This window comes from Macaca mulatta, chromosome 6, assembly GCF_049350105.2.
Source record: "Macaca mulatta isolate MMU2019108-1 chromosome 6, T2T-MMU8v2.0, whole genome shotgun sequence".
Taxonomy (NCBI): Eukaryota; Metazoa; Chordata; class Mammalia; order Primates; family Cercopithecidae; genus Macaca; species Macaca mulatta.
Window position 1 is genome coordinate 187,892,348 of NC_133411.1, and position 24,504 is coordinate 187,916,851.

Here is a 24,504-nt window from a genome sequence, read left to right on the forward strand (position 1 = left end):
GCAGCTGGGATTACAGGCACCCACCATCACGCCTGGCTAATTTTTGTATTTTTAGTAGAGACAGGGTTTCACCCTGTTGGCCAGGCTGGTCTCGAACTCCTGACCTCAGGTGATCCACCTGCCTTGGCCTCCCCAAGTGCTGGGATTACAGGTGTACCCAGCCAAGGTTTGGGGGTGATTTAAGGGAGTACACACAGGGGAGGAAAACAGCTATACTCTAAGTCTGACCTTGCCCAGTCCCGGGGGGATAGCAGGAAAGTCCATGGCATTGGAAATCTCATGGGGGTGTACCCCAATTCCTCAGCTCACGCCCTCGCCCCTGCAGGCCCTTCCCGTGCACACAGGGGTCTCACCCAGGGTCTCTCCCTCCGTGCCAGAGGAATCCTACCCAGGCCTGCGTGCCTCCATCCAGATGCACAGCCCCAGGTCTCCTCTTGCTGAGACAGCTCCTCCTCCACTCCAACCCCACGTTTCATTCTGGGGTCTACACGTTCTTCCACACTGCCCAGTCCCCAGGTTATGGGGTTTGACTGAGGGGAGGAAATCCTCAATCCAGGCAAAGCCCGGGGCTTCATCATCATCTTTGGACTTTGGATGAGAGAAGAAGTTTAGTTCCTCTCTAGAGCTAGAACCTTCTCGGTGGCTGTTTCCCACCATGGCTAGCGAGTCTGGTCTGTGGTGAGGAAGCATGAAGCTCACATGCTGGAATCAGGGCAGAGCTGGGTCCAGTTCCTTCTCAAGGCCAGCCCCACCGATGCAGCGCGTGGTCTTCGCACACTCCCTGCCTCTGACTGTTCACCATGGACCTGGGCTCTGTACAGCTTCCACCGTGAGGCAAGAGGAAGAAAGGAGAGGCAGCGAGCAGTCCCGTTCCCGCCTGCCCTGCTACTTGTGGTCCTCTGCATCCTCGCCCTTGGGTGGGGCTGCCACTGTGGAGGTGGCCTTGAGGCTCCGCTTTCGCTTCTGCACATTCTGCTCCGGGTGGAACAGGATGACATAGGTTTTGGGTACGTAGAGCATGCCGAGGGACACCGACGCACTCAGGCTCAAGGACACGGTTAGTGTGGTTGTCTGAATGTAGATCTAGGCCATGGAAGAGGGGGCGAGATGGGACTCAGCCCTGCTCTCCCTGCCCCGCCCCACACAGTCCTCACTACACAGACTGGAGCTGAGTCTGTTTCAGTCGGGGAACTGGGAATGAGCGCTTCGACCAGGACAACAGTATAAGCAGAGGCCCCGGCGCCTGAGGCGCTGGCAACCTCCGTGCAGCTCTGGTGTGGGCAGGAGGGAGGGGTGAGGAGGGGTTATTAACAGAGAGAGACACCTGGGGAAGTGGGAGACAGAGCATGTCAGTGAATGGGCATGTTTCAAATTCATACAAATGAATAAATGGGCAGAGAGTGAATTGAGAAGCAGATGGGCAAATAAATGAATGACAGGTGCATAAAATGTTCTGCTGTGTATGTGAATAAATGATGCAGCAATGGGCTGATACATTAATGGGTTGGCAGTTATAAAGCATATGAAAGCCGGGTGCAGTGGCTCACATCTGTAATCCCAGCACTTTGGGAGGCCAAGGCAGATGGGTCACCTGAGGTCAGGAGTTTGAGACCAACCTGACCAACATGGTGAAACGCTGTCTCTATTAAAAATACAAAAATTGCCCAGGTGTGGTGGCGGGCGCCTGTAGTCCCAGCTACTCGGGAGGCTGAGGCAGGAGAATCACTTGGCCCAGGAGGCGGAGCTTGCAGTGAGCTGAGATCACACCACTGCACTCCAGTCTGGGTAACAGAGTGAGACTCTGTCTCAAAAAAAAAAAAAAAAAAAAAAGCATATGAAGAACTTGTATTAAAAAAAAAAATACAAGCTAACTCGGTGACAAAGTGAGGCAACATCTCTCAAAGAAATGAAAATGATAAAAAAAAAAAAAAAAAAGAAAGAAGAAGAGTGGAAGTTAAGAAGAGGGCTTAGAAGCCTGGATAAGTGAATGAATGAACAAAGTAAGAAGGGAATGAGTGAATGAACAAGCAGCCAGATACGGGATAAACAAAAGCGCGAAGAAGCATTTAAGCTCGTGAATGAATCAGCTGGCAGGACAGGCAGGAAACAGGCAGTGCGACCTCCTGGGAACCTCATTACCTTTTCAGCTGACTGGGCAGTGCCAAAGAAGATAGGCACGAATGCCAGCCAGATGATGCAGGTGGTGTACATGGTGAAGCCGATGGGCTTGGCCTCGTTGAAGGTCTCGGGCACGCCGCGGGCCTTGATGGCGTACACTGTGCACGTGACCATGAGCAGGAGGCTGTAGCCCAGGCAGCCGATGAGAGACAGATCCGACATGTCACACTTGAGCACCCCTCTGGCCTGCTCCGGGTCCACCGTGCGCTGCTCCTCATAGTCAATCACGCTGTGTGGGGGCCGGGCCCCCAGCCATGCTATCACCCCCACCACCTGCAGGAGCCAACACTGCATCAGACACAGTACCTTCCAGGGACAAATCCATTGCAGCCCTGATGGAGGCCCCTGCAGGTCGGGATGCCCCTGAGGCTCTGCCTATGGAGTGGGGTGTCCCCCTCTTCGTGGTGCCTCTCAGGAGCACTCAGTGGCGAAGAGGGGATGGCAGCCCAGGAAGGGACAGCCCAAGAGGGGCCCATCCACCCAGCCAAAGGCCCGTGACCTGGCAGCCGTGGAGAAGGGCTGTGCTGGCCGCATATGTTGGCAACATCAGCGCAGTGTGCATAAGAGGCAGCTTGGTGTCCTCTTCCTGCTTTCTAGCCATTACCAATGCCATTTACTGCGCCCCTTCAAGGTAGACGGCTGAGGCCGGAAGCCCTGGAACTGAGGCCGGACTTGCACCGCCCCTCTAGCCTCCTCACATGTAGTGAGCTTCAAAATAAGGGCATGTCACAGGCAAGAGAAACAAAGGAGCACTCGGTGGGGAGGAGCAGCAATGGGAGCTGATGCTGAGGAGGACTGGAGTCTGTGCAGGCCCTCACAGGGAGGAGGTGGAGTTACCATTCCCTCACAAGACAGGAAACACAACCTCGAGCCAAGGAAAGCTGGGAACAGGAACGAAGCCACCTGCATAAAGGCAGGACCCTGGAAGGGCTGCCCTGCACGTTTGTGCAGGTTGTTCACTGCACAAGAGCGCCTGATTGGGGGCGGGGATCTGGAATCCAGCCTGCACGCCAGTGCTGTGCTGAGCACCTGGAGCGGGGCCATGTGAGCCTGCTGGAAGGGATGTTTTGCAGTCATCTGCCCACCCAGAAGAAGCAGCTTTTTGTGCTTCTCCCAAAGGCAGCAGACCTCTGAACAAAGGACCTTCCAAAACAAGTTTGGAAGTTCCTACTAGAACAAGGCTCCAGGTAGGAAAAAAAAAAAAGTTGCTTATGAGAAACAAAAACACAAGTCCAGGGACGCACAGTGGTAACAAGCAAAATGGCCCACAGATGCCACAGCCTGTGGAGCTGAGCGCGAGCCAGCACGCCTCACCTGGAACGAACTCCTGCAAAATAACAGCAAATGAGCAAAGGACAGGAACAGGCTGAGCCCAGGAGAGGAAAGCCCCATGCCCGGTGCACTCGTACTAAGTGCAGGCAAATTAAAACCACAATGAGATGTCACTTCACATCTCGTCATGATGTGGTAGTCATGGCAAAAACACCCAGTGCAGTTGCAGGCTTGTGTTTTTTAAAAAATCAGTTGTATCTGGAAAGTGGGGCAGGCAATGACTGAGGCTGGGGAGGAGAGCTGGGGGTCCCCAGTGGAGTCTGAGCATCTCCACCTGGGGGTGGGGGAGCACGGAGCACCTCAGGCCGGGACGTAGAGGGTACCTGCTCAGGATGTGCAGCACACGGAGACCCTGGGCCTGACCAGGGGGACACTCAGGCCCTGTTATCTGGAAGAAGATGGGAGTACCTCCTAGTCACGGAGAACTGCATGACCTGAGGCATGTGGTGTGTGTGGAACCAACAGAGAAGGGGCTCACTGGGAGTGCACAGTGCTGTGTCCAAATGGGTGAGCAGGTGTTCGCACTGAGGCCGCCCTCCACCTGGCCCTGAAATCCAGCTGGCCCTGCAGTGTCACACCAGGTCACCCTCCCCAAGCCATCTGTCTCCCGTGCCCTTCGCACAGAAAACATCCAGGGCGTCCCAGACTCCAAGAGTTGTCTCCAAGGCTGTAATAACTTTACTGTCTTAGGAGAATCCCCCAAAGGAGCTGCATGTTTTAATGCACAACACCGCACGAAACACTGGCCACTGGGTGGGATTCGATCTCCACTCCACAGTAAAATGTTGGACCCTATGCCTCTTATCCACATTGCCCCAGTGAACAGGACAGCAGACACTCCCTTGTGCAAACAGGAAAACCAGTCAGACAGCTCTTCGTCCTATTTCCATATGTGAGCCAAACTGTGGAAGAGCATGTTTGGTTTATGAAAATAACTTCACTGTTGTACACAAAGGTCTTTGGAGGCCCACACTCCCCACCTTACTGCCCTGTTCTCCTTCAGGGACCCAGCAGGGGAGCTGGCGGCCCTAACTTAGCTGCTGTCACAGGACAGGAGGAGCTCCATTTCCTGTGGCCTTGAAAAAAAAAAAAAAAATGGCTGGTCGCGGTGGCTCACGCCTGTAATCCCAGCACTTTGGGAGGCTGAGGTGGGTGGGTCACGAGGTCAGGAGATCGAGACCATCCTGGCTAACACGGTGAAACCCCGTCTCTACTAAAAAATACAAAAAAATTAGCCGGGCGCGGTGGCGGCACCTGTAGTCCCAGCTACTCGGGAGGCTGAGGCAGGAGAATGGTGTAAACCCGGGAGGCGGAGCTTGTAGTGAGCAGAGATTGAGCCGCTGCACTCCAGCCTGGGCAACAGAGTGAGATGCTGTCTCAAAAAAAAAAAAAGAAAGAAAGAAAGAAAGAAAGAAAGAAAGAAAGAAAGAAAGCAAGCAAGCAAGAAAGCAAGCAAGCAAGCAAGCAAGCCCCACAGGAACTAAAACAGAAAAGAGTGACTCTAAAAACAGCATTTCTCTTTTTGTTTTGAGACAGGGTCTCACTCTGACACCCAAGCTGGACTGCAGTGGTGCAATCTCAGCTCACAGCAACCTTCAACTCTCCGGCTAAAGCGATCCTCCTATCTCAGCCTCCCAAGTAGTTAGGACTACAGGCATGCACCACCATGCCTGGCTAATTTTCATATTTTTTTGTAGAGACAGGATCATGCCATGTTGCCCAGGCTGGTCTCAAACTCCTGGACTCAGGTGATCCACCCACCTCCGCCTCCCAAGGTGCGGGGATTACAGGCGTGAGCCACTGTGCCTGGCCTTTTCTGCTTTGTTAATTTGTGGACAGTCCCCCCCATGCCCTGGCCCTTGGGAGCCTCCGGACCCACCTGCAGGGAGGTGAGGCTGAAGGTGATGGCCAGCTGCGAGGTGGGGCTGATGAAGGGAGGGGGTGTGACCGAGCGCTTGCCCTGCTCAAAGATGCGGTAGATACGGTTGGTCTTGGTGAGCAGGGCAGAGTAGCTGAGGGTCGTGCCTAGGCCCAGGAAGAGCCTGCGGGTGGCACAGACCACGGCCCCAGGCTCAGCCACCATGAGGAAGGTGATGGCGTAGATGAGGAAGATGCCGGTGAGGAGGACGTAGCTGAGCTCTCGGCCCGAGGCCCGGACAATGGGCGTGTTGTTGTGTCGCATGAAGGTGGCCACCACTGTGGTAGTGGCCATGATGCCCAGCACGGCCAGGAGGAGCGGCAGGGCTGCCCAGGGGGAGGACCAGCTCAGGCGCACCACAGGCGTGGGGCGGCAGCCGGTGTGGTTGGGCGTCGGCCTCATGTCCCCAGGACAGGCCTCGCACGTGAACTCGTCCACCTGGAAGCGGTACCCGTCACAGGCCTCACAGTGCCAACAGCAGGGGACGCCCTTCACCATCTTCTTCCGCTCCCCCGGCCCACAGGGGAGGCTGCACAGAGATGAGGGCACCTCGTGGGGGTCGCCAGACCACTGCAGGGCCTCCACCTGGGACGCACAAAACACAGGCTGGGGGCCTCTGCCTCCGGGATCCTGGGCCCATGCCCACCCGGGGCTTGGTCTGCACACTCACATCCAGTCTGAGGGTCTCTGCCCACTGGCCCACCGCCTGGTACCCGCCACTGCTGGCACTGCCGTTGGTGGCCTGGTACTGGAAGATGTCGTACCGCCCGGGCGCATCTCCGTTTTCGTTGAACATCACGGGGGTTCCTGCGCTGCCTGGGGAGAGAGCCCGTCATCCTTGCTGGTCCTCCAGCCCAACAGAGCTGTCTCCCGGGGAGGCCCCAGGGACCAGCAGGAGAAAGGAAGCGCTTAACAAGCATCACTGCTCATGAGGGACGTGCAAATCCAAGCCGCAGGGAAATCCCCCTTCACCCATTGGGATGGCTTCTATCCAAGAACCAGAAAATAACAAGTGTGTTGAGCGTGCGGAGAAGTCGGAACCCTTGTGCACGGTGGATGGGAAAAGGCTGCAGCCGCTGCAGAAAACGGTGTGGAGGCTCCTCAAAAAATTAAACACACGACCCAGCAATTCCACTCCTGGGTAGGTACCCAAAAGACTAGAAAGCAGGGCGGCAAAGAAATACTTGTACAGCCGTGTTCACAGCAGCATTATTGGCATAGCCACAAGATGAGAGCAACCCGAGGGTCCACTGACAGAGAATGGACGAGCATGATGGGGCCATTCCTACGATGGGATGCGATTCAGCCTTCAAGATGAAGGCAGTTCTGACCCATGCTATAAAATAGATGGACCTTGAGGACATGATGCTCAGTGAAACAAGCCAGTCACACACGGGCAAACACTGTCTGATTCCACCGCAGGAGGTACTGAGGACACACAATTCATAGAGAGGAGCAGTGGAACGGTGGTTGCAGGTGCTGGCGGGAGGAGGGCATGGGGAAGTGTTTAATGTGCACAGAGTTATGGTTTCATAGATGAAGAGTTCTGGGGATAGATGGTGGTGATGGTTGCATAACATTGTGAATTTATTTTTATTTATTTATTTATTTTTTTGAGACAGTCTCATTCTGTTGCCCAGGCTGGAGTGCAGTGGCACAATCCCAGCTCACTGCAACCTCTGCCTCCTGGGTTCAAGCGATTCTCCTGTCTCAGCCTCCCCGAGTAGCGTGGATTACAGGCACTCGCCACCATGCCTAGCTAATTTTTGTATTTTTAATAGAGACGGGGTTTCACCACGTTGGCCAGGCTGGTCTCGAACTCCTGACCTCGAGTGATCCACCTGCCTTGGCCTCCCAAAGTGCTGGGATTACAGGCGTGAGCCACTGCGCCCAGCCTGAATGTATTTAATATCACTGAACTCTACACTTAAACATGGTTAAGGTGGTACATTTTATATTATGTGCATTTTATCACAATTAAAAATGAAAAAGATTTCACGGTCCAGGCTAGGGGATGAGTTCCGACATGGAGAGAGGTCTGAGTGACAGTATGAAATTGGAATGACTTGAACAATGAGCTCTATTTTTCTTACGAGCTTGCTCCACTCGCCTGCAGAGCTGCGCTGGGGTCATGTTAAGTTGACTTGATTAGCAGAGAGCATGGGGGAGAGAAGGTGGTGAGTGAGTGCTTAGTGAAGAGTGGAGTTTAGAACTGTGTAAAGGATAGTGATTGAACAGAAAGTCATCTCTCCACAAATCGTGGACACAGCTTGAGTCCACTGGGGTCTTCTCAAAAGACACAATTTTGAGCCCTGACCACACACCAAGCCTGGGGCCAAGGCACAGGTCAGACCCACGCTTGTGCCTAGTACATGACTGAGTGGGTGGCATGTCCCTGCGTAAAAGCCCCATGTGCGCCCCCAGGGTCGACACCCTCAAGCTCTGCGCAGTGGAGGGGAGTGTGGTGTGACCCACTGAGGGTTCCTGGCAGAAGGGATCAGAGAAGCTCCCCAGCATCTCAACGGTGCAAACCAGCGCAGGGAACATTGAAGCCTGGGGAGGGAGCAGGTGTTAAAACGTGGGGACCGGAACTTGTCTCACGTCTTTGGCACTCAGCCCCAGGTGCCCCCATTAGACCACTCAGCCTCTCCCAGCCCTTCTACCCTGAGGTCATCCCAGGCCTCACAGACAAATCCAGCCCCCAAGCTGCCCTTCACTGCTGCAGGGGTGCAGGCACCCACTCACCATTGAAGCGGACAGCTCGAATATACTGCAGGAGCGTCCGCCCATCGGTGGGTTCCATCGCCGGGCACAGGCCTGTGTGCCCAGGGCAGAGCGCCTGGTGCATGCTGTGGAGGGCATGGGCAATGGCGTACACTGCATCAATCACGAACTGCACCTTGCCCTCCTGCTCGTAGGTGGAGTCCCGGCCGATGCGTTCCTCGCCTGTCCTAGGGATGCCCAGAGAAAGTGTGCCCGGCCGCCATGCACCCAACCTGGCCTCCCACCTTCCCCCTCCCCAGCCTCCCCACCCTGGGCAGCTCTCACCTGTGCATTTGCGGGTGGAATCATCTGCCTGGGTACCTGAGCCGGTCAGTTTGCAGTTAAAATTCTCTTCCCAGAACTCGGCAAACCAGATGTTCCTGCGGTTGTTCTCCAGGGATCGAGTCATGAAGTACTGGTCGAATCCTACAGAGACGGAAGGAGGGGGAGGGTGGCGCTGACCTGAGCCAGCTGTGTTTCTCCTGTGTCTCTCTGCCACTTGCTCACTTTTCAGCTAGGAGTGGCCAGGTGACCAAGTTCTGATTGGTGGACTCAGAGCCAACTGGAGGTTCCAGGGCAGCCTTTACATGCTGATGCAAACTCAGAGCCTCACCATTTGAAAGACTTTTATCCCTGCTCCTTCTTTTGGTGGAATAAAAGAATGGACAGAGCCCAGGGCTTTGAGAGCATCATTCACTCACTGCCCCACACCTAAAGTCGCCACCTCTCAGACCCTGTGTCTTGTGAGGAGATGCCTTCATCGCTAAAACCACTCTCAGTCCAGGCTGCCACCTGCGCCCAAATGCATCGTAGCTGAAATAAAAGGTGTGCCGGTGTATATCCCCCCTAAGACTGGGAGGCCCCAGCAGCCAGGGCTCAGCCTTTCCAGGGTCTGTGTTTCAAAAAATAGCCCTGAAGTGGGACATCAAGGCGTCCTCAGTCCGGCCTTGGGGAAAATGAGCAATCCTATTGTAAAGGGAACCATCTGTTCCTGCTGGATTCATCCAGATCCACAGGTGGGACTGGGGGTGCAAGGGCCTCATCACTTTGATCAACAGGATGGTATATCCCATATCCTTGGTTTCTCTCCCTCCCACCCTCACCCTCAGATTAGAGTGTCTTTGGCAGCACTAGAAACACAGGCACTAAATTAGAAAACAAAACTGGCCGGGCGCGGTGGCTCACGCCTATAATCCCAGCACTTTGGGAGGCCGAGACGGGCAGATCATGAGGTCAGGAGATCGAGACCATCCTGGCTAACACGGTGAAACCCCGTCTCTACTAAAAATACAAAAAACTAGCCAGGCGAGGTGGTGGGCGCCTGTAGTCCCAGCTACTAGGAGGCTGGGGCAGGAGAATGGCGTAAACTCAGGAGGTGGAGCTTGCAGTGAGCTGAGATCCGGCCACTGCACTCCAGCCCGGGTGACAGAGCGAGACTCCGTCTCATTAAAAAAACAAAAACAAACAAACAAACAAAAAACCAACAGTTTCTCCCCATCCGGTGAGTGGAGTGTCCTTTTCCTCGCTCGCCATCCCAGTCAGGCACTGCTCGGAGGGACGCGTCCACAGATTATCAGAATCATAGGATCCGGGGAGCTGAGAAGGGATCTGGATTATGGCACCAATTACACAGACGCAGAAAATGATCGTCCCCAAGAGGGGGTGCTGGGGAGACGCTGGGGTGGGGGCCGCAGCGCCCCTGGACTCACCGTCGATGGAGGCCCTTTTGGGCAGGATGGTGATGGCCCCGACGGCCACGTCCTCCAGGCTCAAGATGGGCGAGGTCTTGGCCCCCCAGCTGTCGGAACCGACCCACAGGAAGTGGCCGGTCAGGTTGGCCTGGCGAGCGGCCTCCAGGACCCGCCTGGGAGGAGCAGGGCTGGGGTGAGGGAGGGCCCGGGAGCCTCCTCCAGCTTGGCCCATATTCCTTCCCACTCTGTCCATCTCCCCTGCTCTGCAATCACTCACCAGATCCTTGTTGCTCAGGAAAAACGGGGCTTGGGGCATTTGGGGCACTTTCCCTGGGCTCTCCTCTGACCCTAGGTCTGCCCACCTGCTCTGCCCACTGTAACCCACTGTACAGGGGGCTCAGAGGGGCTCCTTGGGGAAAAATCCAGTTCGAAGCCACCCCCTCCCCACATGCCTCCACCAGCGTCACGCCCAGCCTCGTAGGCTGGAGATGAACTCGGGCTGGGGCCTGCAGCCTCTGTGTGGACCCTGGGCTCCTTCCCTGACAGCTCCTTTTCTGCACTGGGGTCTGCCCACAGGTCCCTCCCCACACCCCGGGAGCTGTAAACACAGACACATGTTCTGTGCGCTATTCAGTCTGGGCTTGTGGCATCTCCCCGGACCAGGCTGCTTTGCCGCTGGGGGCACCAGAATCAGAGGCGGCAGCAGGGAAGGTGGGGGGTGTGGGGAGCAGGGGAAAGGGAGGCTGGGAGGGTGTGTAAGGTGGTGATGTGCAAGAGGAGGGGTGGGACCCTCAGGGAGAGCCCCAGGAGCCCAGTGATTGTGCCACTGTCCCACCTGATGTCATCCTCATTGGCAAAGATGATGATGCCCCGGGCATTGGGTGTCTCCATGAGTCTCCTGATGACCTTGTTGAACTCTCCCGGCTTCGGTTCCCTGGGAATCTTGATAGACTGGGCAATACAGACCCCCCCTGGGTGTTGGGGGTGCCAAAGTCAGCTTCTGTCACACCCACCCACACACCCACCTGGCCCCTGCTACATAGGACTGTGTAGCCTGACTGAAGGATCTGCAGGGGTGAGATCTGGCCTGCACCCTCCGCCAAGCCTGAGGCAGGGCTGAGTCGTCCAAAAGAAAGAGGCCTGCCCACATGGAGCACCAGCCAGGCAACCTCGACCCACCACGGACCCGGGCCCCCCATCTTTCTGCTTCTGCCCCACCCGAGGGCCCCAGGCCCACACTATGGAGACTCCTTGGTGCCTCGGAGCCCCCAGCTCACCAGCCTCTCGGGAGATCTGAACGAAGGCCTCAACCCCGCTCTCGCCATAGTTGCCCTCAGAGGCCAGCGTGGACACATAGTTCCATCCCAGAGCCCTCACGATGTCCACCATGGCCTGGGCCTGGTAGGAGTCGGGCGGCACCACCCGAGAGAAGAAATCATAGCGCGTGGAGTCGCTGAGCTCCGGGGCTGTGGAGGCGTAGCTGATCTGCGGTATCTGGAGGGCGGGAAGGACAGCCGGGCTGTGGACGGAGGTCAGTAACTCGAGAGAGGGAGGGCAAGGGGGGCTCAGGAACGGGACAGCCGGGCTGGGGACGGAGGTCAGTAACTCGAGAGAGGGAGGGCAAGGGGGGCTCAGGAACGGGACAGCCGGGCTGTGGACAGAGGTCAGTAACTCGAGAGAGGGAGGGCAAGGGGGGCTCAGGAATGGGACAGCCGGGCTGGGGACGGAGGTCAGTAACTTGAGAGAGGGAGGGCAAGGGGGGCTCAGGAACGGACGGGGCACAGAAGGTGTGGGGCTGGGACCTGGGACACAGATGGGGCACAGAAGGCTTGGGGTGGGGACCTGGGGCCAGCTGGAGCAGCCACCTGGAAAGGCTAGAAGCTGTGGGCGAGGTCTGCGTTTTGTGAGTGGGCCTGAGAACTCTGTGAATGTTGTGCATGTGGGAGGTATGCCGGACTAGGGGAGAGGGCAGGACCGCCACGTATACTGGCACAAGCTGTGTCCTGAACAAGAGCCCCCCAGCAGAGGGCCTGCAGCCCATCCAGCTGCATCTGCCTGTCCCAGTCGGCCCCAGGGGAAAGCACCGTTTCTTGATTCACACCAAGGGATGGTCTGCAGGGGTGGACAGCCCTAGCAGGGATTAGGGAAGACAGGGAAGCACCAGGGGGTGTTTGATTTAAAGCAGTGTCTGGCCTAGAATGGCGTTTGTTGGAAACTGGGTTTCTCTGCATGCCTTACAGTGATTAACAGCAGAGATCAGAGGCTGAACTGACCGGGGAGTGTGGAGGTGGAGGCACAGGGCTGAGAAGGCTGCCAAGAGGGGGCTCCAGGGCTCCAGGGTAAAGAGAGGCTACAGCAGGAGCTGGTGTGAAGGCCAGAGAGGAGAATTTTGGGAAGGAGGGAGGGGGACTGCTCCAGGGTTGTTTGAAGCAGGATAGAAAGTATACAGACAGCATGAAAAGGAAGCCGGGAGTGGCAGGGAGAGAGAAAGAGGGAAGGTGCGGGTGGAGAGAAACAAGAAGGAGAAAGAGAGAGAGAGAGAGAACTGAGGAGTACAGGAGACAAGAAAGGCCCAGTGGCCACAGCTCTGTGAATAATGCTGTGGTCCTCAAGCCCTCCCGGACACTTGAGTTTGGGAACAACCTTCCCATGCCCCCTGGACCTCCTGAGGGAAGTTAATTTAAAATGCCTGCCAGCTCGGTGATGTGGCTGGGAAATGAATGTATTTCCTTTAGACCCGGAATTGCAGCATCTTGCCTGTGGCTGTGTGTTGCACAGTTTTTATTAATGTTTGCATTTCTAGCCGGGCAGCACAACCTCAGTCTGGGCTGAGCCAGCAGCAGCGGGCCCTGGGTTCACAGAGTCCTGCCCGCCTGAATACCCAGCTGGGCCCCTGAAGACCTTGGGGTCTGGGATCTCTGCATTCGACCTAGAGGACAGAGACAGAAACTAGAACTCTAGGCAGGGCCGGGGCCACACACAGGCGGGTGAAAAACCCCGGGGCGGCCAGTCTGGTGCCAGCGTGGAGGTGACATATCAACACTGCCAATCCGAGGAAACGGGGATGGGCGCTTCCATGTGCGCAGACGATGCGGAGCGGGGCGGCCCCGCACGCCTGGAGCAAACACAGACGCTGCTCCGGGGAGAGAGAAGCTCTGGGGAAAGAGAAGTTCCTCCCCTGGGCAGATGGAAGCTAGGCCTTCCTCCTTCACAGGCAGCCGGAGGCATACAGGCCCCTCCCGCCACAGAACCCCAGAAAAACTGTCCCACAAAACCCCCAAACCTGTATGCCAAAGCCCCCTAATCCCGACTCTGCTGGCCCCTAGGACTGCAAGGAACACGCTGCCCTCACAGGACAGTTCCCTACCTTTGAGGACAGTGCAGGGCCAGCCCGGGGACCTACACAGGGCGGGGGGCAGGAGACCAGCGGTCACAAGGGAACGCCCCACCCTGCTCTCAGACGCCCCTTGAGGGAGGGTTCAAGGCAGACGTTTTGAAAATAAACTTAAATGATGAAAAAAGAGAAGGTCCAGACCTTTCGGGCCTATCCACCCCCAACAGCAGCCCCGGGACACGTCCCAGTTGCTCTGGAAGAAGGGCCCAGGCTCCAAATAAAGCTCCGCAGGGCGAGGGGGCAGGAGCACCTTGTGTGGGTGGAGGGGGTGTGCCCAGAACAAGGGCAGGCTGGCAAATGGGGACTGAAGTCAGGCCGCCCTCCGCAGCCAACCGGCCAGAGGCGTAGGTGGCACCTGCCCGGGAAGGGGCGCCCTTGCGGGGCCGGGTAGACAAGGGCGGCTGGAGTGGTCGGGTGGATCCTACTCAGGCCTGCGTCGGGCCCCCAGGACTTCTTTGACGCTGTGTGAACTCAAGTGATTAAAACGGAGACTCTTCCAGAAGAAGGAAAGGAATGAGACTTGGGCCACCCCAGGGCGAGGACGGGAGACACGCTGCACACCCAGCCCGGCCCCGCGGCCCTCACCGCAAACAGGCGCAGCACGTTGGCGACCATGATGGAGACGGAGCTGGCCGAGGCGCCCACGACGGCCACGACGCGCTCGGGGGGCGCGGTGCGCAGCGGAGGGACGCCTCCCGGGCAGCGCAAGCCCACCTCGTCGCCGTCGCCGCGGCCGCGGATCAGCGCCTGCACGAAGCTCAGCGCCTGCTCCAGCGCGTAGGTGTCCCGCGAGCAGGTGTCCAGCAGCCGCGCGCCCAGGCGCACGCCGGGCAGCAGCTCGGGGTCGGCGTTCACGCGGTCCAGCGCGTACAGCATGGCCTCCAGCCGGTGCACGCCCTGCTCCTTCTTCAGCGGCCCGCACGCCCGGCCCGCCGCGCCCCGCGCGTGCACCGGGAACAGGCCGCCCAGCGTCAGGCCGCCCGCCAGCCGCACAGAGCCCGCGGCGCGCGCCAGGCCCGCCTGCGCCAACCACGCCAGCGGCAGCAGCGCCACGAGCAGCGGCTCCCGGGCTCTCCCGGGCCGCGCCATCGCCTGGTCTAGCGGGCTGCGGGGAGACAGAGGGGCGGGAACGCTCTGAGGGCTGGGGAGGGAGAGCGCGGGCCCGGGGCGCGGGGAGGGACACGGGGTCCTGGGGAGAAGGCGCTCGGGGCGCGCCTTCCACTTTGGCTCTGGGGAGGTAGCTCAGCCGGCCTGCCCAGGCCTCCGGCTCTCTCTTAAAGGCGCTGAACCGTATCGCCCGGGGTCCCGCCCGACCACTGCCTCCACCCCTCCAACCCTGCCACTTCCCGACAGCCTGGTCCTTCTTCCTCGGGGTCCATTCCCCGCGCACACCCAGGCTCCCTACCCAGCCAGTCACCTGCGCCAGCCGCTGTGGGTTCAGGACAAGTCTGTGACAGATGCCGCCGAGGCCCCGAGCGAGAGAGGATTTAAGGATTCTAGGGAGGGATGAGGGGCCGCTCCGAGGGTGGAGACCCCTCCTGAGTGTGGGGGGTGGCGGTGCTGGCTCTCCCCGCATCTCCTTCCCCTCCCTCTCCTAATCTCTGGGTCTGTTTCCTGTTTTCCTGTCTTTGGTTTGCGTCTGACTCGGACTCTGGCTGTCTCTCTGGGGCTGTGTCTGATGCATCGTCTCTGTCCATCTCTCTCTCTTCTGCTTCTAGGTCTCTGTTCCTCAGTCTCTCCCTGGCTTTCTGCCTCTGTCCTCTTCTTGGAAATCTCGTCTGTCTCCGTGCCGTCCTGTCCCTCCCTGCCGTTATCTCTCTCTGTCCCTGACCGCTTTTCTGTCTCTCTCTCTGTCCTGGCCACCAGTGCTCTTGACTGCAGTTGCCTAAGGTATATCCCCAGCTTTCTCCTTGCAAAACCCTGCAGGGGGCAGGGGCTACCTGAGCTGGGAGGGCCTGAGCAAGAGGAGGAAGAGCAAGGGGCAAGAAGGGACCAGGAGGGAGAAGCCTTTAGTATTAGCGAACTTACAACACTGTCCAGTTGAGAAACAGCCCTCAAGGAGTGAGTTGACTTGCCCAAGGGCAGGCAGCTGGCATCAGGATTCACACCCAGAATGGCATGAAACCACCAGGCCACACGGCCTTGGACAGAAGGAGGGGAGAGCCCGGCTCTCCTTGCAGCTCCCACTCCCCCTATTGCATGCGCGGATGGAACCCCGCGGGGTTGTTCTGGCTGCATATAAAGTCTGCTTGGGCTCTGGGTCTGGGGCAGCTACTGGAGCTGTGGTGCACACTGTGCCTAACTCCCCACCTCATCGTGGAGGCCAAGGTGAGGGGGCTTGGCCAAAAGACGCTTTTATCACCACCCCCAGCTGAGGCCCGGGATTTGGCTCTCTGATGCCAAGAGAGCAAAGGGCATCCTGGAGACAGGTGGTGAGCTCCTAGCCACAGGGATTAGCAGGCTCCTCGTACGAGGGCCTGAGCCGGCTTGGGTTCCATTAGACAGGCTGGATTAGGGTGGCTGGGGGGATTTGGACAAGGCTGGCAGAGGGAGCAAGCAAGAAACATGCCACCTTTTTCTCTTCCCCCACCTCTCCCAAGCCCCGATAGTTTCTACGGCCAGAACCACGTCTCCTGGTGGAAGCCCAGAGTCAACAGGCTGGGTCTAGCGCTGCTCCTATCCATTTAACAGTGGGAAGGGTGGGGAGCTTAGCTGGTGCCAGGCCCTGAGCCTGACATTGCAAAGGACGGCGTAAACTGGGTTTGGGAGGTGGATGGGCCCTTCCCTGTTCAGGATGAGCCTGACGGCTCCCAGCACTCAGCAGCCTCCTGCTTGGCGTGACCAAGGCAGCCACTGCCCCTGCCTGGAGGACAGACCATCAGGAAGCGGGGGCAGCAGCTGGGGGACTGGCAGGGGGTCCTCACCTGTAGGAGGGAGGCGCACACACCTGTGAGCAGGGGGCTGGAGGAGAAGGGGAGGGGGGTGGCAGGATTTTAGGCTGATGGAGATTGGGCTCTTGGAGGCGTGGAGAACGGCATTGCTGCTGGGGCATTCCCTGAGAATATGAGAACCAGAGACAGAGCTGAGCAGGTCAAGGAGGGCAGAAGCCAAGAGTTCGGGTTTGGACGCAGGAAAGCAGAGGCTTCATGATTCATGAGCCTGGAGTTGAGGGAAGAGGCCAGGGTGGGAGAGAAAGCTGAGGTGGGATCACCGTGGTGGTGTTTAAAGAGGTAGGACGCAGGAGCTCACTGGGGCTGAGAGTGTGGACAGACAGTGAGGATGGAGCCCCAGGAACCCCAGCATGAGAGTCTGAGCAGAAGTAAGGAGACTGGGAGGGGGTGGCCGAGGAGTTAGAGGAGAAGAAGGAGAGTAGGCAGCAGAGGGGCCCAGAAACAAAGATGGAGGAAGGAGGGAACATTCACCATAACTTATTCAGCCCCGTGCAGGGTCAGAAGGCCAAAGTGCACCTCGCACAGATGAGAAGAGAGGCAAAGAGTTGGGGCAGCCCCATGGCCATACCGCTCAGACGCCTGTGGCCTAGAAAACCCGTGCAGCCTTCACACCGTGTCTGTGATTCAGCAGCAGGTGCTGCCGTTGACTGACAAGCACACAGGAAACTAAAATCCCAGCTGCTGCCTTCATCTTGTGTCCACACTTCTAATCCCAGAGCCAGGCCATTCAGTAGAGCCTCCAGACTAGCCCCCACATCTAACAACCAGACCATTCTAACTGCAAAATTAATTTAAAGCTCTACGTTCCTGGGGTTTGTTTAATGGTTGGACTCAAAGCTTCCGATGCCAGGATTGGGATGTTAGACATATTCCACCCTGTCTTTTGTTGGGAGCGTGTTTTGTGGGTGAACCTGTGCACCTAGCATGGACTCTGGCACAGGGATGTTGAAAAGTTTGGGGTCTGTACCTGGGAAGGCCACCTGATCCCTTCCGGAATGTCCTGTGTGGAGCAACGTGGGGTGTGTGTGCGAAGTAAGCCTCCCAATGCACTCAGCCCTGCCAGCCTGTGCTCTCATGCGCCCTCACACCCCCAAGGGGAGCCATGAGCTCCTCCAGGCAGCAGGGCATGCGTGTGGGCCCCGGCCGTCACCAAGACCCGGGGTCACCTCCCTGCAGGCTTCTCCGTTGGCCCCTGACCTCCTCACTGCGCTCTCCAGCGCTCAGCTGCCACGTGATCCATTGCACTGGGACCAGCTTTTCCAGCCACGAACACCAGCGGTGCTGCTGCCTCCGCATGGACTGGTGCTGCTGGTGGACCCATCAGCCAAGAAGGAAGCAGGCCAGGCGCAGTGGCTCCTGCCTGTACTCCCAGCACTGTGGGAGGTTGAGGCGGGAGGATCGCTTGAGCCCAGGAGTTTGAGACCAGCCTGAGCAAGATAGCAAGATCCCGTCTCGGCGGATCACGAGGTCAGGAGATCGAGACCATCCTGGCTAACACGGTGAAACCCCGTCTCTACTAAAAAATACAAAAAACTAGCCGGGCGAGGTGGTGGCGGCGCCTGTAGTCCCAGCTACTCGGGAGGCTGAGGCAGGAGAATGGCGTAAATCCGGGAGGCGGAGCTTGCAATGAGCTGAGATCCGGCCACTGCACTCCAGCCTGGCCAACAGAGCGAGACTCTGTCTCAAAAAGAAAAGAAGATCCCGCCTCTACAAAAAAATACAAAAATTAACCAGGCATGGTGGTGCACGCCTGTGGTTCTAGCTACTCGGGAGGCTGAGGTGGGAGGATCCCCTGAGCCCAGAAGGTCAAGGATGCAGTGAGTTAGGATTGTGCCACTGCACTCCAGCCTGGGCAACAGAGTGAGACCCTATCCCTGCCCCGCCCCCCACCATCTCCCCCCAAAGAAAGAGCAGCCTGGCTAGAACTTCAAGGATGAAGAAAGGGAACAGGGTCTGGATGAAGAGACATTGCCAGACCCCCTCAGAGCTGTACCAGGACAAGCAGTCACCTTTCCAGCCTCCCTGGTCAGGGAGAATGCCTGCTGGGGTCACCCACCCACAGGCCATAGGGCCCTTTTACAGCATCCTGATACAGCTGCTCAGGCTCGATGAAGTAGCACAGAATTTTTACAAAATGTGCAGGACTTCATTTAAAAGGTTGCCCGGAGAAGAAGTCCTGTTGTTCCCTGACCCTGGGACTGTTTTCCTCCGCTGGGCTGCCATGGCAAAGTCCCACAGACAGAGGGTCAAAGAACAGAGTTTTTTTTTTTTTTTTGAGACGGAGTCTCGCTCTGTCGCCCAGGCTGGAGTGCAGTGGCCGGATCTCAGCTCACTGCAAGCTCCGCCTCCCGGGTTCGGGCCATTCTCCTGTCTCAGCCTCCTGAGTAGCTGGGACTACAGGCGCCCGCCACCTCGCCCAGCTAGTTTTTTGTATTTTTTTAGTAGAGACGGGGTTTCACCGTGTTAGCCAGGATGGTCTCGATCTCCTGACCTAGTGATCCGCCCGTCTCGGCCTCCCAAAGTGCTGGGATTACAGGCTTGAGCCACCGCGCCCGGCCTCAGTTTTTTTTTTTTATGATGAAAAGCTTTAATAACAGACAATGTGATTTCACAGGCAATCAACTGGCAGATTAACAAATCATTTAACTTTCTTTGTATAAAACCAGTATTCCACCAAGAAAGATGACCCGAAATGGATCCTTTTACAATCACCAACATAACTAAGTACAAATGAAGTCCATGCTGTACCCATTAACATGCTACATGTGTGTCAATAAAACACGCTCTCCCCCACCCCAAGCCCTGGCCTCCCAGCAAACACAGATAAATGATGTGCACTGAGTGATACCATTAGGTGAGAACTTTGGTCCAAGCAGTCAGCTGCCTTAGAGGTTGTACCCAAAACCCACGGCCCTGGCACCCAAAGTCAGTCCGTGGTGGTGGCTCATGGTGTCAGCTGTGTTCCTTCCACACCGGGTGAATACTGTGGTCAGGAATACTGGTGGCAAAGACCAAGCCCACATCATTGTGCCCATCCGATCCGTTCAGCCAGGACGCATCACCTGCCAGGAAGCTTGAGCCTGTCTTTGATTTCTTGTACCCTGGAAGAGGCCAGCGACTGATCAGGCTCTGTGTCTGCAAGTCCGTGATGTACAGGTGGCAGCCGTCAAACAGTAGGACAACAATATTTCCAAAGTCAAGCAGGGCCACGTTTGCTATCTCAGGAGTCGTGATGACCCTGAGAATATCGTCACTGTTGGCAGAGTCCCGCTGGCAGAGGCCGAGTGCTGAACTACAGACAGTGTATTTGCCATCACCATGAAGTCTTGTCTGCAGGCGGATACTTCTGTCCTCGGAGACAAGACAATGGCTTTAAGGCTTGCAGCTGATTTCTCTCCCATTTGGCCAAATCTTAATCTCATATTTGCCTGCACTTAAGAGGATGTGGTCTTCAGGGTCGTGCAAGAGAGACTTGACTTTGCACTTCTGCAGAACTACCTTGGTGACCCATGCCGTGTGCCCAGTGGGTGTGCTCAGGCATGCCCCGGTGGATAGAGTCCATCCTCTCACAGTGAAGGCTGCAGAGCCACTCACCAAGATATCACTGTAGTCCACACTAAACACTGCCTGCGTGTGCCTGTGGAAGTGCTGGGTCCTGGTTCCAGAACTCCGTTCCCAGCAAGCACAGTGTTGTCAAAGGAGCCTGTCACAAGCTTCTGTTCACTGAACTTCCCCACTGCACAGTGTGGGTCTGGATGCCACAAACGCACTGCCCCGTGCTCACATCCCACAGCTTTGCAGCCCCTGTGGCTGTTTCCCTCAGCTGGGCTGCTGTAACAAAGCCCCACGGACAGAGGGTTACAGAACAGAGATTTATCTTCCCACAGCTCCGGAGGCTGGGCGTCTGCAATCAGGGTGCCGGTGTGGTGGGTTCTGGGGCGGGCCTCTCACTGGCTTGCAGACCATCCTCTTCTCCTTGCATCCTCATGTGGCTTTTTCTTGATGCGTGCAGGAGGAGAGAGAGTCCTCTTGTCCTCTGCTCCTGAGGCCACCAGTCCTATCAGATTAGGGCTCCACCCTAGTGACTCATCTAACCTAATCACCTGTTACAGCCCTGCTTTCACAGCACTTACATTGACAGCAGGGCTTCCACGGAAGAATGTGGGGGACACAACTCCCTCCATAGCCCTCTGACTGGGCCTGAGGCATCCGGGGGAAAGAGCAAAGGGCACCCAGTAGAACTGCGGATTGGTGGTTCAGTGCACACTCAGGGCTACAGAGCCCAGGTCTAAATCTTGGCCCCATCACTTTTTATCAAGGTGACCTTGAGCAAGTCTTTGTACTTTTATTTAGCCTCAGTGTCCACATTTTTTTTTTTTTTTATGAGACAGAGTCTCGCTCTGTCACCCAGGCTGGAGTGCAGTGATGCAACCTCTGCCTCCCAGGTTCAAGAGATTCTCCTGCCTCAGCCTCCTGAGTAGCTGGGATTACAGGCACATGCCACCACGCCCAGCTAATTTTTGTATTTTTAGTAGAGACAGGTTTCACCATATTGGCCAGGCTGGTCTCAAACTCCTGACCTAGTGATCCGCCCACCTTACCCTCCCAAAGTGCTGGGATTACAGGTGTGAGCCACTGCGCCCGGCCATCAGTGTCCACATCTTTTAAGTGGAAAACTTGATATGGCAAATGTGTTTTACAATTTCAATTCAATTTTTGTTTTGTTTTGTTTTTTTGAGACAGAGTCTGGCTCTGTCTCCCAGGCTGGAGTGCAGTGGTGCGATCTTGGTTCACTACAAGCTCCGCCTCCCAGGTTCATGCCATTCTCCCAAGTAGCTGGGACTACAGGTGCCCACCACCACGCCCAGCTCATTTTTTTTTTTTTTTGTATTTTTTTAGTAGAGACAAGGTTTCACCATGTTAGCCAGGATGGTCTTGATCTCCTGACCTCGTGATCCATCTGCCTCGGCCTCCTAAAGTGCTGGGATTACAGGCGTGAGCCATCGCACCCAATCTCAATTCAGTGTTTCTAATCCTAGTGTCTAAGCTTTTGTATATTTCTCTTAAGAGGCTGGTTAGGAACAGAGTAGTAATAAAATTATTACAGTAGGTGATGAGAGCTCTCCTATATATACCTCTCCTTAATTCTCACAATGCCACGCTGAAGTAGGTGTTAGTATTACCCTCATATTGCAGATGAGGAAACCGAAGGGTGGAGAAGCACAATGAGGTAAGGAACCAGACTGCCCAGGATGCAGACATCCAACAGCATGGTGGGTGGGGCTAGTGGAGCTGCTCCTGGCTCCCCGAGCCCAGCTGTTGCTCACTAGGCTGTAAAGATGATATCGTGGATAGAGACTTTCTATCCATTTTCTGTCCAGATGTCATCTGGACAGAAAAGGAAGGGAGACAGTTACAGAGATTGCAATTTGTGTCTATTGAGCCATGTGGTTTTTTGTTCTAGGAGAATTCCAGTTCTGGAATTCCTCTGGAAACAGGTGTTTCTTACCCTGTGTTTTAGTGTGCTACGATTTCCATAACAAAGTACCACAGGCTGGGTGGCTTAAACAACAGACATCTTTTGTCTTGCGATTCAGAACCTAGACGTCCAGCATCAGGTGTCAGCAGCATTGGTTCCCTCTGAGGGTTGGGAGGGAGGGATGTGTCCCGGGCCCTTCTCCTTGGTGTATAGATTCTTCCTGTCTGTCTTCTTCCTGTCTCCACATCGTCTTCTCTCTGTACCTGTCTGTGTCCAAAATTTCCTCTTTTTAAATTTTTCTAGAGACAAGGTCTACTTGCCCAGGCTGGTCTTGAACCCCTGGCCTCAAGAGATCCTCCTGCCTAGGCATCCCAAAGTGGGATTACAGGTACGAGCCACTGAACCCCACCCAAAGTTCCTCTTTTTTTTTTTTTTTTTTGAGATGGAGTCTTGCTCTGTTGCCTAGGCTGGAGTGCAATGGCACAATCTTGGCTCACTGCAACCTCTGCTTCCCGGATTCAAGCCATTCTCTTCATCAGCCTCCCAAGTAGCTGGGACTACAGGCGTGCGCCACCACACCCAGCTAATTTTTGTATTAGACAGGGTTTTATAGAGACAGAGTTTCACCATGTTGGCCAGGCTGGTCTCGAATTTCAGACCTCAAGTGATCCGCCTGCCTCGGCCTCCCAAAGTGTTGGGCTTACAGCTGTGAGCCACCGCGCCTGGCCCCAAAGTTCCTCTTCTTTAAAGGACACCAGTCATATTGGATTAGGGTTCACCCCAGTGACTTCTGTTAAACTTGAGTACCTCTGTAAAGACCCTGTCTCTATATACAACCATATTCTGAGGTCCTGGGGCGGTTAGGACTTTAACATGAATGTTTTTCAGCATTGTTGGGGGCACAATTCCACCTATTACGCCATGTAAAGATGTTGCAGATGTGTTCCCTCCCAAGGCTGCCAGGCCTTAGCCTTGAGACAGCAGTAACTCATCACAGGGGTTCTGAGGTGAGTGTAGGTAAGCGCAGGCATTGGGTGCGAACTCAGCCTGCTCCAGTCCTGCTTGAGCCAAGCGTTTCTCCTGGTGCACCCTGCCGCCATATAGAACAGCCCGAAGAAGCAGGGCATGTTCCTCCCAGCTGACTGCCAAATGCGAAGTACTGTAGCTATTGAAATGCAAAGTTCAATTGGAAACAGCTACTGCAAAACGCTGGTGGTTCACAGTGGGCCGGCTGTGGTTCACAGCTTACATGAGTGTGGTACATAGAAATGTAGCAAGCGGGCCAGGAACCGTGGCACACGCCTGTAATCCCAGCACTTTGGGAAGCCGATGTGGTGGATCACTTGAGGTCAGGAGTTCGAGACCAGCCTGACCAATATGGCGAAACCCCATCTCTACTAAAACTACAGAACTAGCCGGACGTGGTGGTGCATGCCTGTAATCCCAGCTACTTGGGAGGCTGAGGCCAGAGAGTCACTTGAACCTAGGAGGCGGAGGTTGCAGTGAGCCAAGATCGCACCACTGCACTTCAGCCCATGTGACAGAGCGAGACTCTGTCTCAAAACTAACAACAACAACAATGAAATGCATCAAGTGTAGGTTAATTTGGAACGCATAATAAAATAAGCATCTATTCCTAAATAACCTGTGGTACAGTTTTGCCTGCTTATGGCATTATATAAATGAAGGAGTATTTTCAAAAGGAAAATTATAAAGTAATTTGATCAAATCTGAATCTTACCCTAAGTGAAAGGCCCAAACAGCTTTCCAAAGGAATTGACTCATCATATCGGGGTTTAGAATTCATCCGCTTTCATGATACCAGTCCCTAGGGTTTTTATTGATTGTAACTGGCATTGACTTGAAGTTCAATATGAACACCACCTTTTGGGCTCACAGTTTTGATAATGGAGGAACTGCCTCCGTTTTGAAACAGAAATGTTTAAATGCACCAGAGACTGGTTTATAAAGGTTGTGTTTTATTTAAGCTGCCTTTCCACAGGGCAATGAGGGATTTCAAGCATGAAATATATTTGAGAAACTTCATTTTTAAGGAACCCATTAGTTAGGGGATATTGCTTTACTTTTTATTTCTTTATTTTTTTATTTTTAATTTAATTTAATTTAATTAATTTATTTATTTATTTTTAAGACGGAGTCTTGCTCTCTCCCAGGCTGCAGTGCAGTGGTGCAATCTTGGCTCACTGCAAGCTCCGCCTCCCGGGTTCAAGCCATTCTCCTGCCTCAGCCTGCCGAGTAGCTGGGACTACAGGAGCCCGCCACCTCACCCAGCTAATTTTTTGTATTTTTAGTAGAGACGGGATTTCACCCTGTTAGCCAGGATGGTCTCCATCTCCTGATCTCGTGATCCGCCCGCCTCGGCCTCCCAAAGTGCTGGGATTACAGGCGTGATCCACCGCACCTGGCCTGTTTTGTTTTTTAAATAGGAAAATCTTTAACCAGAACACAAGTTTTCTTCAAAATTAGAGAAATCAAAGTGCTATACAACAAGGCCATAGAATAAATCTCAAAGTTATCCCAGATATGCAGTGAACATCTACTCAGAACATGGCTCAGAAAACTTTTCTTTTTGACATTTTTTTTCTTTTTTTTGACAGGGTTTCACTGTCACCCAGGCTGGAGTGCAATGGTGCAGTGGCCCAATCATGGCTCACTGCAGCTTCCACCTCCTGGGCTCAAGCAGTCCTTCCACCTTAGCCTCCCAAAGTGCTGGGATTACAGGCATAAGCCACCATGCCCAGCCAAGAAAACCTTTTCCTAAAGGGCCATGTGTAGGC

General features: G+C 55.4%; 1 protein-coding gene and 1 pseudogene across 1 annotated transcript; both read right to left on the minus strand.

Annotated features, from left to right (window-relative positions):
• Positions 1–752: 752 nt before the first annotated feature.
• Positions 753–14,365, minus strand: LOC114675371 (metabotropic glutamate receptor 6). The gene is made up of 9 exons (XM_077937511.1): positions 13,862–14,365; positions 11,160–11,376; positions 10,718–10,853; positions 9,901–10,055; positions 8,174–8,617; positions 6,099–6,244; positions 5,390–6,013; positions 2,140–2,451; positions 753–1,083 (listed from the first exon to the last, which is right to left on the minus strand). The coding sequence occupies exons 1-9, from the start codon at positions 14,363–14,365 to the stop codon at positions 886–888; spliced, it is 2,736 nt and encodes a 911-aa protein (XP_077793637.1). The 3' UTR covers positions 753–885.
• Positions 14,366–18,904: 4,539 nt separating this feature from the next.
• Positions 18,905–24,504, minus strand: part of LOC100425559 (F-box/WD repeat-containing protein 2-like) — a 31,360-nt pseudogene continuing 25,760 nt past the window's right edge.

Coding starts and splice junctions, on each gene's coding strand:
- LOC114675371 (XM_077937511.1), bottom strand. CDS start 14,365: ATGGCGCGGCCCGGGAGAGCCCGGGAGCCGCTGCTCGTGGCGCTGCTG. Junction 2,452..5,389: donor TCAGCCTCACCTCCCTGCAG/GTGGGTCCGGAG, acceptor TGGCTCCTGCAG/GTGGTGGGGGTGATAGCATG. Junction 1,084..2,139: donor CTGCCCAGTCAGCTGAAAAG/GTAATGAGGTTC, acceptor TCCATGGCCTAG/ATCTACATTCAGACAACCAC.